The sequence below is a fragment of the Elephas maximus genome, chromosome 16 (assembly GCF_024166365.1).
Source record: "Elephas maximus indicus isolate mEleMax1 chromosome 16, mEleMax1 primary haplotype, whole genome shotgun sequence".
In the NCBI taxonomy this organism is placed as follows: Eukaryota; Metazoa; Chordata; class Mammalia; order Proboscidea; family Elephantidae; genus Elephas; species Elephas maximus.
In genome coordinates, this window is record NC_064834.1 from 64,524,231 (window position 1) to 64,541,362 (window position 17,132).

General features: G+C 47.3%; 1 protein-coding gene across 1 annotated transcript in view; it reads left to right on the forward strand.

Annotated features, from left to right (window-relative positions):
- The first annotated feature begins 1,389 nt into the window (after window positions 1-1,389).
- The window catches only part of HABP2 (hyaluronan binding protein 2), a 29,531-nt gene continuing 13,788 nt past the window's right edge, over window positions 1,390-17,132 (forward strand). Inside the window, exons 1-4 of the mRNA XM_049855100.1 lie at window positions 1,390-1,461; window positions 5,740-5,776; window positions 14,402-14,512; window positions 15,980-16,087. Of these exons, the coding sequence (XP_049711057.1) occupies window positions 1,390-1,461; window positions 5,740-5,776; window positions 14,402-14,512; window positions 15,980-16,087 (328 nt within the window). The remainder of the gene's footprint in view (window positions 1,462-5,739; window positions 5,777-14,401; window positions 14,513-15,979; window positions 16,088-17,132) is intronic.

The following is a 17,132-nucleotide window of genomic DNA, read 5'->3' on the forward strand; positions in this document are numbered from 1 at the left end:
CGTGCTTGCAGCCCAGCCCTCTGGATGAGGTCGTCTTGACTAGTTCACTGGGCAGAGGGCTGTGACCAGCTCTGAGCTTTACAGCAGGGAAGATGCACAGGGATCCTCCAGGCCAAGAGTAGACGATTGGCCTCAGAGCCAGGGAGCTTGGTCCAGGGCCCTCTTGCTCCAATCTGCTCGTGTCCTTACACAGCCACAACACCCTTCTGGGCCTCAGCTTCCTCCTTTGTGGATCAAGGGTCTGCCCGCTCCTCTCCACGATGCCTCCTGGCTCATCACTGTGGTGCTGTGAATGGCTTCACCCAAACTCTCAAGAAGGAACCACCCACAGGGACCTCTGGCCAGTGCCTTCTCCTTGAGCCTCCAATGTTCCCCATCATAGCCTCCCTTCCTGACCTGAGCTTCAGATTAAAGAAAATCCCCAGTGCACTTGCCAAGCCTGAGGCAGCACCGAGCAGCTTCTGCACTAAAAAAGAGTGAGAGTCTTTGTAGCTAAAAAGGACTGAATGGCTTTGCGTAACTGCCGGCCTCGGGACACAGCTGATGTTTGCAGCAGGATCTAGAGTGGGAGGATGACATGAGGCAATGCTTGGGCTGATGACCGGGACATTGGCAACTATTGTCCTCAGCCATCACCACCACTCAGCCTGGCCTTGAGCTCTCTGTCCAACAGGTCCTTCTGAGCAAGGCACACTTGCCCTGGTCCACCTTCCAGCCCAGCTTCTGCAGACCACACCTGGCCATGGTGCAGAGTTCTCTCCTGCCCAGGTGGCCTTAGGACTAATGCAATCCTTCCCTGGCAATTGGCAGCCCAGATGCATGGCTGAACATCCAAGGAGGAAGGGATGTGTGGATTCAGAGTCCCAGGCTTTTCCCATCAGGTGAAAGACATCATTGCTGCTGATTCTGAGCTGAGTCTCTGGGCCCCAAGGACAGGTCTGCCCTGTCTCCTCCCTTCCCTGCTTCTCTATTCAATGAGAATAATGGACAAGGACATTTTTCATCAGCTAACTCCTGGAACACCAACTCAGGCTTTCAGCCTCCACCTTTTTGTTCTGTTTTCCAGAAAGCTGGGAATTCTGCAATGTAGACAAAAGAGCCTGAGTTGAAATAATCACCAGATTAAAGACCTCAGTGCCCCTCCCCCCGCCCCAGGAGATTACCTTGTAAATGAGTAAGACTTAGAATGGGTCCTTTCTCTGTCCCTTCTCGTCTTCTCTACTAACCAACGTCATCTTAAAAGAGATCCAGGCCTTGAAGCATGTTAACTGGAATTTAACATTCCCTAACCTCAGGAAGGCCAGAGTCCTGAGCCCTAGAGCCCTTAAGAAGGCCCGAGTGTGGATCTCAAGTGGTCCCTCTGATCTACTGCAAAGCACCTAACTTTCCATGGGCAAGAAGCAGCTGTTTTCAGCTCTCAGAGAGAAGCTGGGTCAGCGTGACCATGGGCTGCTTTATGAGGTACGTTGAGGACCAGGAATAGACGTGGTAGAAATGGGCCTGGCTTATGTTCCTTTGGATCTGAGTAGAAATCATTGCTGACATATATTTGCCACAGTGGGCTAGCTGAGTGGAACTTCATATGTTTCCCAACTGTCCCTGGGGCCGAATGGCCCTCTCTATGGCCTGCTAGGCCTAGACCAATCTGGACAGGCTCTTCCTAAAGCTTTCCAAGGGCAGGGTTCCCAATCTCTTACCTAGATTAACATCCTGTCCCTCATGGTGAGGGACTCTTCTGTTCCCTTCTTCTCCATTCCTTTACTCAACCCATGCATACCATGGTTGTCTCATGGTTCATAGAAATGGGGATCGAGGGCAAGAACTCTGGAGTAAGGCTGGCTCGATTATACCTTGGCTCTGGCATTTACTAGCCAAGTAACTTTGGGCAACTTAATCTCTGCAAACCTCAATCTTCTCCCTTCTACAATGGGCTTAACTATGGTACTTATCAAGTTGATGTGTGCAATAAATGAGACAGTAAGCCTTTAGCACAATCCTTGGTACACTGTCAGCTCTTCATAAATGTGAACTGAGATTGTAGCCATCCTCCTCCTCATCTTCTTCATCAACCTTCCTCCTTGGATTTGCAAGTACCTGTCTCTGGAAAAACTGAACAGAATGACAGGATAAAAGAAGGCAAATATTGTGTCCTTCCTCCCAGCTCCCACCACCAGGTTATTCTCAGGAACCCAGACAGGGCGTCGTGGAGACCAAGCGTATGGCCTTTCCCATATGGCCCCAGATATTCAGCCTGGTGTTGGGGCTGCTAGTGTTCACCTTTCACCCCCTCCTCTGCCCCGTGGGTGGGCACTGTGATTAACAAAATGACAGGGCTTGCTTCAGATCCTTGAGATCCCTAAAATGCTGCCCAATTGGGTGGCAGCAGCTTCAGCTCCCCAAGAGCTGCTGGGATCTGGAGGGCCAGCCAGCCAGGGAAGATCCTGCTTTCTTTATGTTTGGTTTCCCTCTGAGAGCCAGCGCCAGCTCCTGGGAAGGGCACGTCTGCCACCTGCTGGCTGTGGGTAGCACAGCACCTGGCTGTACCTCGGTTCCAGCTAAAACCAAGATTGGGGCTCTGGCCCAGTTGGCAGGCCCTGGAGGGTCCTTCCTGCTCAGGGCTTAGGAAGGATGTTCCCAGAGGTCCTCCCTCCTGTCCTGCCCAATTCTCAGGCCTGAAGGTAGCCAGACTCAGCTCCAATACAAGAATTAAGCCAGCATCTTCTCAGTGCTGGGTAGAGTAGGACCTTGTCCTCTAGACAATGGCCAGGACCAAGGCAGATATGACTGGCTGTGACGAGGGAGAGGTTGAAGGAAGGGTCACATTTGTTCTTGGGGTACCATCATGCTCCTTCTTTGGCCACTGCCCTGGCACTCACGCCCAGGTGTGTTGGGGCTTCAGATGCTCCCATTCCAGTTCCCCATGCCTGGGAACACCCCTGAGAACTGAACTTGCAATTTTCTTACCAGGCCTCCCTACTATCACCCCCCACCCCACCCCCTGCCCAACAACAACAAACAGAAAAAACACCTGGCCTTGGTCTCAGTTCTTGCAGACACAGAGCTGGATGACCTCGAGGTAATTAAACAGAGCCAGAGTCCTAGATAACAAGCAGCCTTTCTCCTCTTTTCTGCATTGCTTTCCCTTCCCCATCTTTTTTATTTTGTTATTTTTCAAACCTACAGAGAAATGGAAAGACTAATACAATGAATGCACTTCACCCAGGTAGATGCACCCATTATTAGCATGAAATCCCATTTGCCTTCTCATATACACACACACACACACACACGTTTGTTTTGTTTCGTTTGCTGAATCATTTCCCGATAAACTGCGGACACCGCCCCTGAAGACTTCAGCACACACATCAGGACATTTTCCTACAGAATCTCAGTGCTGTTCTTACTCTCAAGAAATACAACATTGATACAATAATGTTATCTAAGTCCATATTTAAACTTCCCAGTCGTCCCAACAATGTCCTTTAGTTTTGGGGGTTTTTTGTTCAAGGATCACATACTGTCTTTAGTTGTCACATAGCTTTAGTCTCATTTAATAAAGAAGAGTTCTCCCAACTTTTATGCCTTTCTTGAAGCTGACGTTTTTGTAGAGTCTAGGCTAGCTGTTTGGAGAAGTGCCCCCAATTTGGATCACGTCCCTCATGATTAGGTTGGGACGTAAATTTTTGTCAGTGATACTATTTGGCGATGCTATACCATTGGTACATCTTATCAGGATATGTTCTTTCTTTTTATTTTTCTTTCCTGATTTATCTTCTGCCTACTTTCCAAAACTGTGTAAGGAGGCCTACAGTAAAATGCTCACGTAAAACAGAAAATGTAAACTCCTGCTGAGGGTAAAAAAAAAAAAAAGACAAAAATCCAGTTGCCATCAAGTTGATTCTTACTCATAGTGACACCACGCATGTCAGAGCACAACTATCCTCCATAGGGGTTTCAATGGTTGTGACCTTCTGGAAGCAGATGGCCAGTCTTTCGTCCAAGGCGCCTCTGTGTGGATTCAAACCACCAACCTTTTGGTTAGTAGTTGAGTGCTTAGCCATTTGCACCATCCAGGGTAGAGGAAGCAAATCCACCAAACTGCCTAGATTGATGTGGGTACTGGCAAGATACATCCTGTTGATCTCAGCTTTCTGACAGCCAAGACAGAAAGCGAAACTTGTCGAATGACAGAAATCTCTTTTTCCAAATCAGAAGTTGGCAAGCTTTTGAAAAGTGCCAGATGGAAAATATTTTGGGCTATACTATCTCTGTCACAACTACGATGCCATTGTAGTGTGAAAGCAGCCATAGACAAAATGTAAATAAATGGGCATGGCTGTGTTCTGAAAAAACTTTATTTACCAAAATGCAACTATTGGATTTGGCCCACAGGTCTTAGTTTGCCAACCACTGATCTAAGCGAAAGGAGATATACTAGTTATTAAAGAATGAAGCTTTCTTTTTCGGGTAAGTACTATATTCTAACAGAAACTAGTCAGATCCTTATTTATGTATTCAACAAATACTTTTTGAGGGATGCCATGTGCCAAGCACCATGCTAGGTATAAGGTAATGCATTGTCAATCAGACAAGATCCCTTCCTTCCTGGAAGACAGTCTGGTGTGAGAGACAACAGGAAAATCATCTAATATAAAACTATGTGCTGTAATAAGGACCTGGAAGAGATGAACTGCATGCAGTGACAGAATAATGGGGTGAGGAGAGGTCCTACTGATACAGTGGTCAGGGAAGGCTTCCCTGAGAAGATGACATCTAACCTGAGACCCAGCAAAAGTCACACGGAGAGGGAAAAGCAAGTGCAAAGGCCCTGAGGTCGAAGGAGCTTGGCTTCTGCCATTTTGAAGATCTGAGAGGAAGCAGGGTGTAGCTGAAGCATAGTAAGGGGCAGTGGAGGTGAGGGGGATGGGACAAGGTTAGGCGAGGTCAACGGGGCATTTGTAAATCATGGAAGGAGTTTATATTTTATTCCATGACCAATAGAAAGTCAATGGAGACTTCTCAGCACCTGTCCATCCCCAACCCCCAAGGAGCTGTCAGCCCCAGGAGATCACCTAGACCCAAGTGTGAATCCTCATCCCATCACAGCTGTGTGACCTCAGGGAGTTGTCTTAACTTCTCTGAGCCTCAATTTCCTTGTGTATTAACAAGGCCAATAAAAGGCTCATCACAAGGTGTTTAGAAACCCACCCAGTGGTACCACGGAAGATAGGTCTGGTGATCTGCTTCTGTTAAGATTACCACCAAGAAAACCCTATGGAGCAGTTCTACTCTGTAACACATGGGGTCACCATGAGTTGGAATCAATTTGATAGCAACCAACAACAAGGTTGTTACTAGAATTAAATGCAGCAATGCAAAAGCAAGCAGAGGGAATATGCTCCATATGTGATCATCACTGTAACTGATAATCTCGCCAATACTCGTGCAGCCAGGTTCCAGCATGAGAATAGATAACTGCGAGAGACACAAGTCCTTGCTGAGGAGGAAGGGCAAGGCTATGGATGCTCAGCCAGCACAAGAAGGAAGGGGGTATATCCAAATAGACCTGCCCCTTCCTATCAACACCCTGCTCCCAGCCACAACCCCCAGAAAGCACCAAGTGCTCCTGCACCCTGTGTGAGATCCTGAGGAAGGTTCCTCTCCAGCTTGCCAGAGCTCAGGGAACTGGCTAAGCAGAGCCTGGGACTCACTTTTGCTCTGCTTTGTGTTGTTTTTCAGTTCTCCCTGTTGTCCTTACTTCCAGACCTGGACCCAGGTGAGTCTGCTGATCACCCTGGGGCTTCCCACCTCCCATAGGCTGGTTCTGGGATGGAAGAAAGGGGGCCCAAACATGAGAGTGTCGGAGGAACCTCAGGGTACAGCTGGTCCAGGGTGTCACCGACCCCCTTGAGAATTTGCCCAGATAAGCACACGCTTGGGGTCTGTAGGCGCATGCACACGTTCAATGCCTGCGGATGCCCCTGCTGCCTGGTCTGAGGACTTCGAGGGAAAAACTGCTGATGTAGTTAAAGTGCTTCATCTCACAGAGGAGGAAACCAGGGCCCAGGGAAGGGAAGCACTTGCCCAGAGTCACTCCATCAGCTAGTGGCTGAGCTGAGGTGGAAGGGCCAAGCAAAGTAAGGCTGTGAGTGAGCAAGGCCACTCCAGGCAAGCTGGCCCTGTGACAGCCCACCTCCTCCACCCCCTTTGTTGAAGAGCCAGCACCTGCATGCCAGGTGATGTCAGCAGCATGTAGGCAGCCGCTGGATGACCCACTCCACCCTTGTCCCGGCCACATGTTTACTCAAGGCTCGATTTGTTCACTGTCCAGTGAGCCCCTCTCTTTCACCAGCTTAAAGCTACACCTGCAGGCCATACACACACATTCAAACACACAACACACAGCACACACAAACACCTACAACACACACACACAACACATATACACACACGACAAACGCACAGAGCATACACACACACAACACACATGCACATAACACTCACAACACACACAAATGCAAACACACATAAACACACAACACACACACACACACTCACACATGACATACAGACACACACAGTCACGGGCTCCTGCTCTCTCACAGACTCACCCTCTCACCACTCCCTTTCCTCTCTCTGCCCAGCGCCCACAGCTGGGCCAGGCTGCACAGGCTGCCACATCACCCATCCTTGGTCTCTGGCTCTGGGTCCGAGTCTCTCTTGGCTGCTCTGAACCCCAAGGGAGAAAACTCCCTACACTGCTCCGTCAGGGCAGGGGCCATCATCCCCCACTGGTATGACCTGGGCTGGTTACCCACAGTGGATGGCAGAACCAGGCAGATAGCACATGGAGGCTGCAGTCAAGTCTAAACTTTGCATCGAGGATTTATTTGGAGCAAATATGGTGATAACTGGGCCAAATTCAGCTTGACAGTCAACAGTCTCCAGTAGCAAAGCTCTGGATGGGCAGAAGGACTTATGCCGGCTAAAGGCAAGTGGCACTAAATGCCAGGTCTTTGTCCAGCCCATGTGCTCAGGGAACACTTGTGGAATTGAATAAAAATATATATATCCGCATGGCGTGTGGGTTTTGAGAGGATCTGTGTCTTTCCCAAAAGCAAAGGACAGGGTTCAATTCAACACCATCTAATTCAGTTCCTAGGAAGATCATATTTCAGAAGGACCCCCGTTGCTGATGGCCATACCAGCATCCACGTGTAGAGCACAATGTCCAAAGCCAAGAACCTCAATAAGCTGCCACATCCCCAGCCTTCAGAACCAATTGCTCAGGCACCATTGGAAGAGTGCGTTTTGGCCTGGGGCTGTGCTCGGTGCCTCGGGGAGACAGAGCTTCAGACGCTGTGGTTTCACACAGTGGAAGAAACAGGAGCTCAGAAGACTCAAGAAGCCCCTCTCTTCAAGTATCTGAAAAGCAACCACACCCCTAACTTATGAGGGAGCATTATGGGAATTAAGAGGTGCCTTTATTTTTTTTATCCCAAGACACTCTACTGCCGAGTGCCAGAAGGTTGTAATAGACCTCTCCATGATTATGAGTTTACGACACCCCTGGAGTTGCACAGTGAACAACCTGAACAACTGTAAGCAATAACCCTGCAGAGCAGAGTCACAGAAAAGTGATTATAGATAGATCAGAAACTATAGAGTCAGATTCGATTTGTAAACCAGGAAGAACTTCCTAATCATCAGAGTTATCCAAAGACTAAATGGATTGTCTTGGGAGGCAGTGAGTTCTCCATCACTAGAAGCATTCAAGCATAGGCTGAAAAACAATTTGGTAGGGCATGGAGAGTGTTGGATAAGATCACCTTTAGCATCTTGAAATTCTGGGCTCTAGAAGAACTCTGCCAATAGCTTCTGATAGTTTGGTGAGGAGATAAAGGGCACCTGAAGCAGGGCACCCCAGGGCTCCAGAGTCTATCTCAAAGTTTTCCGTCTGCCCCTGACTGTGGAGTGGGGTGCAATGTAGAGTCTAAGCCTTTCTGCAAAGAGCACGTTAAGTTTGAAAAACATCCTTGTGAGATATCTGAGTTAATTTCACATGATGGTGGTGCTTTGATGGAATTTGTCAGATCCTTGCTTGCTTTCGATAAGAGTGTGGCCAAGGAAACACCGAGTCGTGTCCATGGCCGCTGTTTCTTTGGTTGGTCTTGCTGGAGACAGTGCGTGGTGAGGGTCTTGCTGGAGCAGAAGGTGCACAGACCATAGTCCTCAGTGGGTGACAGAGGAAGTAGTCATCAAACAGCCCAGCCTCTGCCCATCTTCCCAAAGCAGGTGATAACGACAGCCCCACTGGCCTGCAGAGATGCCTCTTCAAAGCTGGCTTGGCTCTGCCCAGCAACACAGGCTGAGCCATCCATCAGCTGTCCTGCTGCCTGCCAGTGAGGGTCTCTGCTGGGCTTGCCCCGACAGCCGGATTGGAACCATCAAACACAGGTCGACAGGGCTGCGGTTTGGAGTAGGCCCTTGGAGGAGCCGTCTGTGCCACGATGATGGATGACGCCAACAGGGACAGCATTCCAGGGATTTTTATTTCGTTCCACACATCTGGCAAGCTCTTTAACTGGAGCAGCTGCAAAGTCCCCACGGCAGGAACTCTGAGCTTTATCCGAGAGACCCTGGGCATGGGCCCTGGGCAGGCTGGTCCAACGAACCAGAGCATGTGCTAAAGAAGATTTCCCAATGCGTGCTACTTCCTGAAACCTAAAACCCATTGAGTTTCATGAAAACAAACACAAGAGGCCCCACAGCTCATAAACAGGTAATACTCGGCATTAGGTATACCTGGGCTATGATGCTATCTCTTTCTGCCTTATTTTTTCCCTATCAGTAAAATAGGAAGAATAATGCCTACATTATAGAGTTGTTTTAAAGTTAAACAAGATTATGTGTAAACCACATTTATTTTATTGTATTTTGGATGAAGGTTTACAGAATAAACTAGTTTCTCATTAAACAGTTAGTACACATACTGTTTTATGACATTGGTTAACAACCCCGACATACCAACACTCTCCCTTCTCAACCTTGGGTCCCCTATTACCAGCTTTCCTGTCCTCTCCTGCCTTGTAGTCCTTGTCCCTGGGCTGTTGTGCCCCTTGAGTCTCATTTTGTTTTGTGGGCCTGTCTAATCTTTGGCTGAAGGGTGAACCGTGGGAATGACTTCATTACTGAGCCAAAAGGGTGTTCAGGGGCCGTATTTCCAGGGTTTCTCTAGTCTCTGTCAGGCCAGTAAGTCTGGTCTCTTTTTGTGAGTTAGAATTTTGTTCTACATTTTTCTCCAGCTCTGTCCAGGACCCTCTATTTCGATCCCTGCCAGAGCAGTCAGTGGTGGTAGCCAGGTACCATGTAGCTGTACTGGACTCAGCCTGTTGGAGGCCGGTGGTAAACGCGGTTCATTGGTCCTTTGGGCTAATCTTTCCCTTGTAGGTTTAGTTTTCTTCATTATTCCTTGCTCCTGAAGGGGTGATTAGCTTAGATGGCTGCTCATAGGCTTTTAAGACCCCAGACACTACTAATCAAAGGAGGCTGTTTAACATTTTCTTTATAAACCATGTTATACCAGTTGAGCTAGATGTTCCGAGACCATGGCCCCCATGGTCTTCAGCCCAGAGATTTGCTCCTTCAGGGAGTTCAGATGTGTCTATGGAGCTTCCATGACTTTGCCTCGTACAAGTTGTGCTGGTTTCCCCGGAAAATACATTTATTTAGTATAATGTCCAGTACGTAGAAAACACTCAATACAAATAACCTATTATTAGGATGATTTGGGTGAACTTTCATCATTCTTCCTGATAAGTTCTAGAAAAAGACTCTGATATGTAGACAAATCCACAAAAATTTCTTTTTATATCTAATAAAATGTTTCTGACAGCTGCCCCATTCTTTCTTTTCTTTCCCTTTGTTTTCTATAGCCTGGATAAAGTTTCAAATAATCTATATTTAAACCCAGAGTGGTGCCCCCCAGGCTATCAATGGAACCAAATCTCATATCAAGCTGTGATCCTTCTCCACCCAGGAAAACATTTGCACACATTTCTAGACTCATCAAGGTCATCAAGGAGCCCTGGTGGTGCAGTGGTTAAGCGCTTGGCTACTAGCTGAAAAGTCGAAGGTGCGAACACACCAGCGGCTTCATGGGAGAAACGTCCTGACAATCTGCTCCCATAAAGAGTGTAGCCTCGGAAATTCCGTGGGGCAGTTCTACTCTGTCTTATAGAGTCCCTACGAGTTGGAATCGATGGCACACAATATAAAGCTCATCAGGCATTTTCTTCATCAAGTAACTATGACCCAGATTTCACATAGTCTCTTTCCTGAATTCTCCATTTACTCTGCCCTGGTGGCACAGATATTAAGCACTCAGCTGCTAACCGAAAGGTCAGTGCTTCGAACCCGCCAGCCACTCCGGGGGAGAAGGATGTGGCAGTCTGCTTCTGTAAAGATTTATAGCCTTGGAAACCCCATGGGGCAGTTCTACTTTGTCCTGTAGGGTCACTATGAGTCAGAATCCCTCGAAGGCAGTGGGTTTTTTTTTTTTTAATTAATTTTTAGGTAGGCACCATCTTTGCTGGCAGAGCAGTGTGGCGGTCAATGAGAAGGCAGGTGCACTTGGCCACAGACGGACAAGTCCATCTGTCAGGTGACACCAACAAACTGTATGTGGGGCTCTGTGCTGAGCACTGTAGGCAAGAAAGAGTATTAGACATGGTGCCTGTTCTTACTCTTACTCTCCAAAGCAAAAACCAACTATCACTGAAACCAACTCTCTAGGTGGGGGAAACAAATCCAATAGACTAAGTTCAATATTAATTCCTGGAGAGAGATGCCATCTGGCTTCTTTCCAGCCATCGGATCTAAGATTCTGCAGCTAACCGGGCCACTGAGGAATACTGTTGTATCTGAAATTCTTATCCTCCTAGCAACCCAATATCAATCAAGCACTGTGTATCAGTTCATTATTACTGTATAATACACTATTTAGGTTATAATTCTCCGAGTTGGCAATTTAGGCTGAGTTCAGCTGGGTGGTTTTGGTCTAGGCCAGGCTCAGCCGATCTTGGCTGGGCTTGCTCAGTGTCTGCAGTCAGCTAGTGGATTGGCTGATGTCTCATTTTGCTAATCTTGAATGACACTTGTCATATGGTTGACATCTCAGCTGGGACCACTGGGCCTGCTGCTGCCCCAAGTGGTCTCCTTCTCCTGTAGAACTTATTCATGTGGAAGTCACAGGAGTACAGAAGAGGGAAAGGATGCACACGAGGCTCTTTAAGGCCCAGACTTGTTGCTGACACACTGTCTTTCCACCACATGCCCCTGGTGAAAGCAAATTTCACGGCCAGACCAGATCCAAGGCATGGGGAAATGGACTTCATCTCTTGGTGGAAGGAGTTACAAAGTCACATTGCAAAGGGTGTGGATACAAGGAAGGGCAGAGAATCTGGGCCATTTTGTAATCAATCTACCACATTCTGGAATGGGGTTTCAGTTTGTTCGTATCACACCAGGGTTCCAGTGTGGAACTTGAGGCTGCCAGGCCTAGACTCAGCCACATTTAGCTTCCCCACCTCTTCATTACCCATCCATCTCCTCCCTTGGCTGGGTTTCTTCCCCACCCAACCCTGACTGGAAGCTCTTTGAGGGCAGAGAACACTCCCAGTTTTATTTGTATAACTCTCCACTACTGTCCCCAATTCCTTTCTGCTCCCACCATAACACTCGACCCACTGTAGGTCCACAATACACGTTTCTCAAATAGGCGACAGAATGAAGTGCCATTAAAAAAGACAAAATGAGCTTTAAATTTGGGGGTAGAGAAACTTTCCCAGGTATTGCTCCTCTAAACCACCTTAAAACACATTTCAGCCCAACCTCAAATGTAAGGAGATTTGCACAGCCTTCAACAGGACAGCATTTTCCATCTTGGTGAGCTGGGGCCTCCAGGCCTATGTTCATTCTATCCACCGCAACCAAGGACTCTTGGTCCTAGGGAATGGGTGTTGTATCTGTGTGTCTTGTGTGCCATCATGTCAATTCTGACTTACAGTGGCCCTATGGGGCAGAGAAGTACTGCCCCACAGAGCTTCCAAGGCTGTAATCTTTATGGAAGCAGACTGCCACATCTTTCTCCTGTGGAGCAGCTGGTGGGTTTGAACCACTCACCTTCCTGTTAGCAGATGAGCACTTAATCACTGTGCCACAAGGGCTCCCTCCTAGAATATATAAAAAATATATATATAAAAAAATAGAATAGGAGGGGTTTATTTCACTGCTTAGCAGGAATAAGATTCAAAGTCTAAGTGTTATATTCTCTCTTTAGCTTCACTGAGACATGAGCAGACCTTGTTAACAGGATTGGAGTCAAGTCACAATCCTCCAACAGACATTCCATCCATCCCCTGTCACTTGGAAATTCACAAAATCCAATCTACATAATAGTCCTCACCATTTCCAAATATCTTAAAAGTGGTGATTCGAAATGGCCTAGCCAAGATTAGCCAGTTTGATTCTCAATCTGGGAGTGATGGGAGAAACTATGGGAGCAAACTAATGGGCACTTATCTACAAACACCTGTGGGAAAAACAAACACCAACACTCCAAAGAAAAAAGAAAGAAAGAAATGATGCAACCATCCTATTACCAAGCCCCGTTGTCTCCCCCAAATGTCAGTTTGAAATCTTTCATGTCAAACTCAGGAAACGTTTTTTTTTTTCCTCTCTCCCTCACTTTTCTCACTCTCTGCTTTATCATGCTAGATGGAAGAAAACTTTATTTGGTCTAGGAAGACAATGGCTTTATCGTCAACCTAGATCCTCATCCCTGGAAAGGTGGCCCTCCTCTGGGAGCATCTTCATAGTGGGGGAAAGCGGCTCGGGAGAAATAATGAGCAAGCAAAGGGAGTCTTGACTTGACACTGTGATAAATGAGGTGAAACTTTGGCAAGGAACCAGAGTTGGCGTATTCAAAAAAGAAATAGAAAGATAGTTCCATTTTAATGGGAAATATAAAACAGCCATTGTGCAGAAGTCGATTTTTCAAAAGCCAAAGAGATAAAGACTGTAACAAACTGACTGAGAGCCAAGTAAGATAAAGTGGTTGATAATCAGGCGTGGTACAGTGCCATCCTCCAAGCCGTCAGCCACTCTGTGGGAGTGCCTTTTCAAGTCGGCTATCTGCATTTGCTCCTGCTTCATTATCATATGCATCTCTGGACAGCTTCCTTACAGCTTCGAGGACTTGCCACACACCCGCCAGACAGAGAGAAAAGTCAACCCAACTTTCTTCAAATTCCAAACTTCTCTCCATGAGCCACAGAGCTACCAGTATCTCCCAAGGCCCCAGAGACCAAGGAGCTTGAGTCTTGCCTTACTCACTTGTGCTTTTCCTGGTTAACTAGCATGAGGTTGACAACTAGAGGCAACACAGTACGCTGCCTTCTGCATCATTGGGCAAGATCCATGTGCCTGTTCAAGGTTGACCTAATTAGCAGGCTGGATAGTCAATGGGGATGGCTGACTCCTTTCCAAAGGGCAAGTGTGGGTGAATCCGAGGCAGTGTAAGGTGTCGGTTGAGGCAGTTGAGCAGTGTGATTTAGTGATTGTTTGGAGACAATTTGTCTGAATTCTTATCTTGCTACTTATAAGCTGTGTGACCTTGGACAAGTTACTTAACCTCTTTGAGCCTCAGGTTTCTCAACTTAAAATACAGATGATAATAAAACACCTCCCAAATTGTCACAAGGCTTACAACAGGGCCTGGTACACAGTAAAGGCTCAATAAATGTTACCTGTTGTGATGAGTGTACAGCTACAACTTGAGGGTCATTTTATGCTATGACCAAGAAGAAAGGGACCAGCTTCTTTGACTTCATAAAGCTAAGGTGATTAATAATGTCCTATTGAGAAATATCATTCACAGACTCAACCAAGAAGACATTCGTGTGCCACTTGATTTAACTCTGGGTAGATCCCACACAGGACCTGGAGACCTTTTAGGCCCTATTCCTCTTCCTGCTGTTCACAGATGAGAAAACTGAGGCACCAAGAATACAAGTGACTTGTCCAGGGTCACACAGTTAGTTCAAAGCCACTTGACTTGGTCTCACAGTGTCCAATAAGGTGCTCCTGAATCTGCCAAGTGCCAACACTGCCTTGCTAGTCCTACCATCTCCCAGATGAAAACTCACAATGCCTGACCTCACCCTACCCCCCACCCAAGGGTACCTGACCCCACCCGGTCCCCCACCAGTGTGAGAACAGGAAAGACAAGTGATTCCTTCCTCAGGATTTTGAACTCTTTGGAAAAAAGATTTTCAACTAAATAAAATACTGACTTCTTTGGGTCTAATGAGGTTTTCTTCTTACTATTACCTCCTTCCAGATTGGACTCCTGACAACTATGAGTATAGCTACGAGTATTATGACCAGAAAGAGAACACCACTAGTACTTTTTCCTACACGGAGAATCCTGATTGGTACTACACAGAGGACGGTGGGTAGCAAACCTGGTTCTGGAGGCCCTCCTGTGAAATGCAGCACACCTGGAGAGGAGTTGATGTGTGGCCATATGCAAGGGCCTCTCTCTCTCTTCCTCTCTGACTAGCATTGTAAAAGAGGTATCAAAAAAATGATTTAGACTGAATTCTCTTAAGTGAGAATCATACAGTATGAGGCCTGGGGAGGTTTTTAGAGACCATTTCTCAAATGACAGATGAGGTGAGTGAGGCCAAGAGGACTTGGCCAAGGTCATACAGCAAGTCAGTACAACACAATCCAGGTGTCTATGTTCCCACTCTAATAAGCTTTCCACAGCCTGATACTGTGAGTAGGAGTCATGTACTAAATCATCCCATAGCTTTGATGGCAAGTCAGATCCTAATTACACAGAAGAGTCTGAGTTAGCATTTGGCATCAGACTGTAGCATTAGCAAATTTGCCATTGGACTTGCTCTTCCTTCCACATTTGCTGCGTTTTCCTTTCTCCTTTCACTCTTCAGAAGCATCCAAATTTATGGGGGGTGTGTGTGTGTCCTCACACATGTGTACTTCTACCACACTTGTGTTTGTAGCTTTGTAACCCAAGCAATGAGGACAGAGAGGAAAATGAGGAGCAGGGCCCCAGCAAAGCCGTGTGACTAAGCCAGGAGAAGGAACGGAAAGCACTTAGTAGCTGGAATAAAAGCTGTGTTAACTGTGCGAAGTGGCCTGGAAGGCAGGGCCAAGATATGGGGCATAAGGGGAACATCAGAAGGGACCATCAAAACAAGAGCTGGGCCCAGGGATCCTAGTTCCTGAACCAAAGAACAATGTGTGTGAACAGAAGGATAAAAATTCCCCAAGGGAAGAGCCATTCAGACAACCATGAAAAGCCAAAGGCACAGATGAAATATGACAAAATCTAACTGAACAAGTAGTTGAAGAAAGATGAAGGCCACTGGGTCATTTCCTCCTCACCGTCAATTCCTCTGTCACCCTCGTGCCTTTGGTCTTCTTTCCTGATGTTCAGAAAGCTTGTGTTTCATTAGGGGTGGGTGTTCTTTCCCCACTTCTGACCCCCACCCCTGGGCACTGGGAGTAGGGAGGTCTTCAGGCTTGTGAAATGCCTTCAGCATCAGAGACAGACCCCGTGGCACTCCCAGTGAGATGGGGAGGAGAAAAACACTGATGGTGGAAAGGGGAGTTTCTCAATGAGAAAGGCCCCATCCAAAGCCAGACCAAGGAGAGAGAGCCACAATTCCTTCTTGCCTATCCTCTTGCGAGCCTGAATTGCTTTCTCTGGTCGCACGACGGCAGTTTTCCTTGCTTTTTAAGGATGACGTATGTTTCTTCCTTTACTCAACCACCGGTTATATGGTTATATAGTTTCTCATTTGAGGCCGGGGGTTGAAACTAGATGAACATGTGGGGACTTCTCACCGGCTGTTCATTGCAAGCGCTGACTCCAGCCCATGTGTCTTAGATCCATGCCAGTCCAACCCCTGTGAGCATGGTGGGGACTGCCTTGTCAATGGGGACACCTTCAAGTGCAGCTGCCCAGCCCTTTTCTCTGGGAGCAGGTGTCAGAAAGGTGAGTGCCTTTTCCCCAGATTCACTCTTCCTCTCAGATGAACAAGAGGCAGTTCCTCCTTTAACTCCAGGGGGTAAAGAAGGGCCAAGTGGTCCCACAGAAAGGATTATAACAGCACGCATGATATCATGTATAATGAATCCTCAGCCTGGTCACAGGCAGCATCACATTGAGTCCTCACCCCACACCGTGACATGGCACTAGTATATCCGTTCTACAGATGAAAAGATTGAGGCTAACAAGGTATAAGAGCTGGACTCTGACCAAGGTGCATTCCAAACCCAGGACATTTTTTTAGGGTGTTTAGACTAACAACAACAGAGAAGCAGTATCCTCAGCGAGAGGGCAGAAGGAATCTCAGGGCACATAGGGCCCAAATCAACAGCTAAATGTAGCCAGAGAGAGCAGAGGACTCGCTCATGGTCACACAGCTAGTTAGGAGGAGAGCAGGAATTAGAGCCTGGTGCCCACTCCTGGCTCTTTGTTCTTGTCATCCTCACTCATAGAAACCCTGAAAAAATCTGTGTCTGCCTTCAGCAAGCTCGAGTGGGCATAGCATGAGGTCAGAGGATAGAGCACTGAGGTTAGAACTCCTATGGGCTAATTACACCCCTGCGGAGAACCTGGATTCTGTTCAATTTAGGAGTCTTCTAACTGGAGGGGCTGCGGTTATTGTTAGGTGCCACTGAGTTGATTTAGACTCATATAGACCCCATATGGGCAGAGCAGAACTACTCCACACCATTTTCTAAGCTGTAATCTTTATGGAAGCAGCTCTGCAGGAGAGACTGGAGGGGTAGGGAAGGTCTTCTGTATTTATAGGGTCTTCTGGTTGGCTTATTTACTCTGTGCTGTCTTCATTGATTATTCCAATTTCAATCCTTTAGTTCCTTAATAGGATCCCTGGTGGCGCAGTGGTTGAGGGCTACGGCTGCTATCCAAAAGGTCAGCAGTTCGAGTCCACCAGCTGCTCCTTGGAAACCCCATGGGGTAGTTCTATTCTGTCCTACAGGGTTGCTATGAGTCAGAGTCAACTCGATGGCAA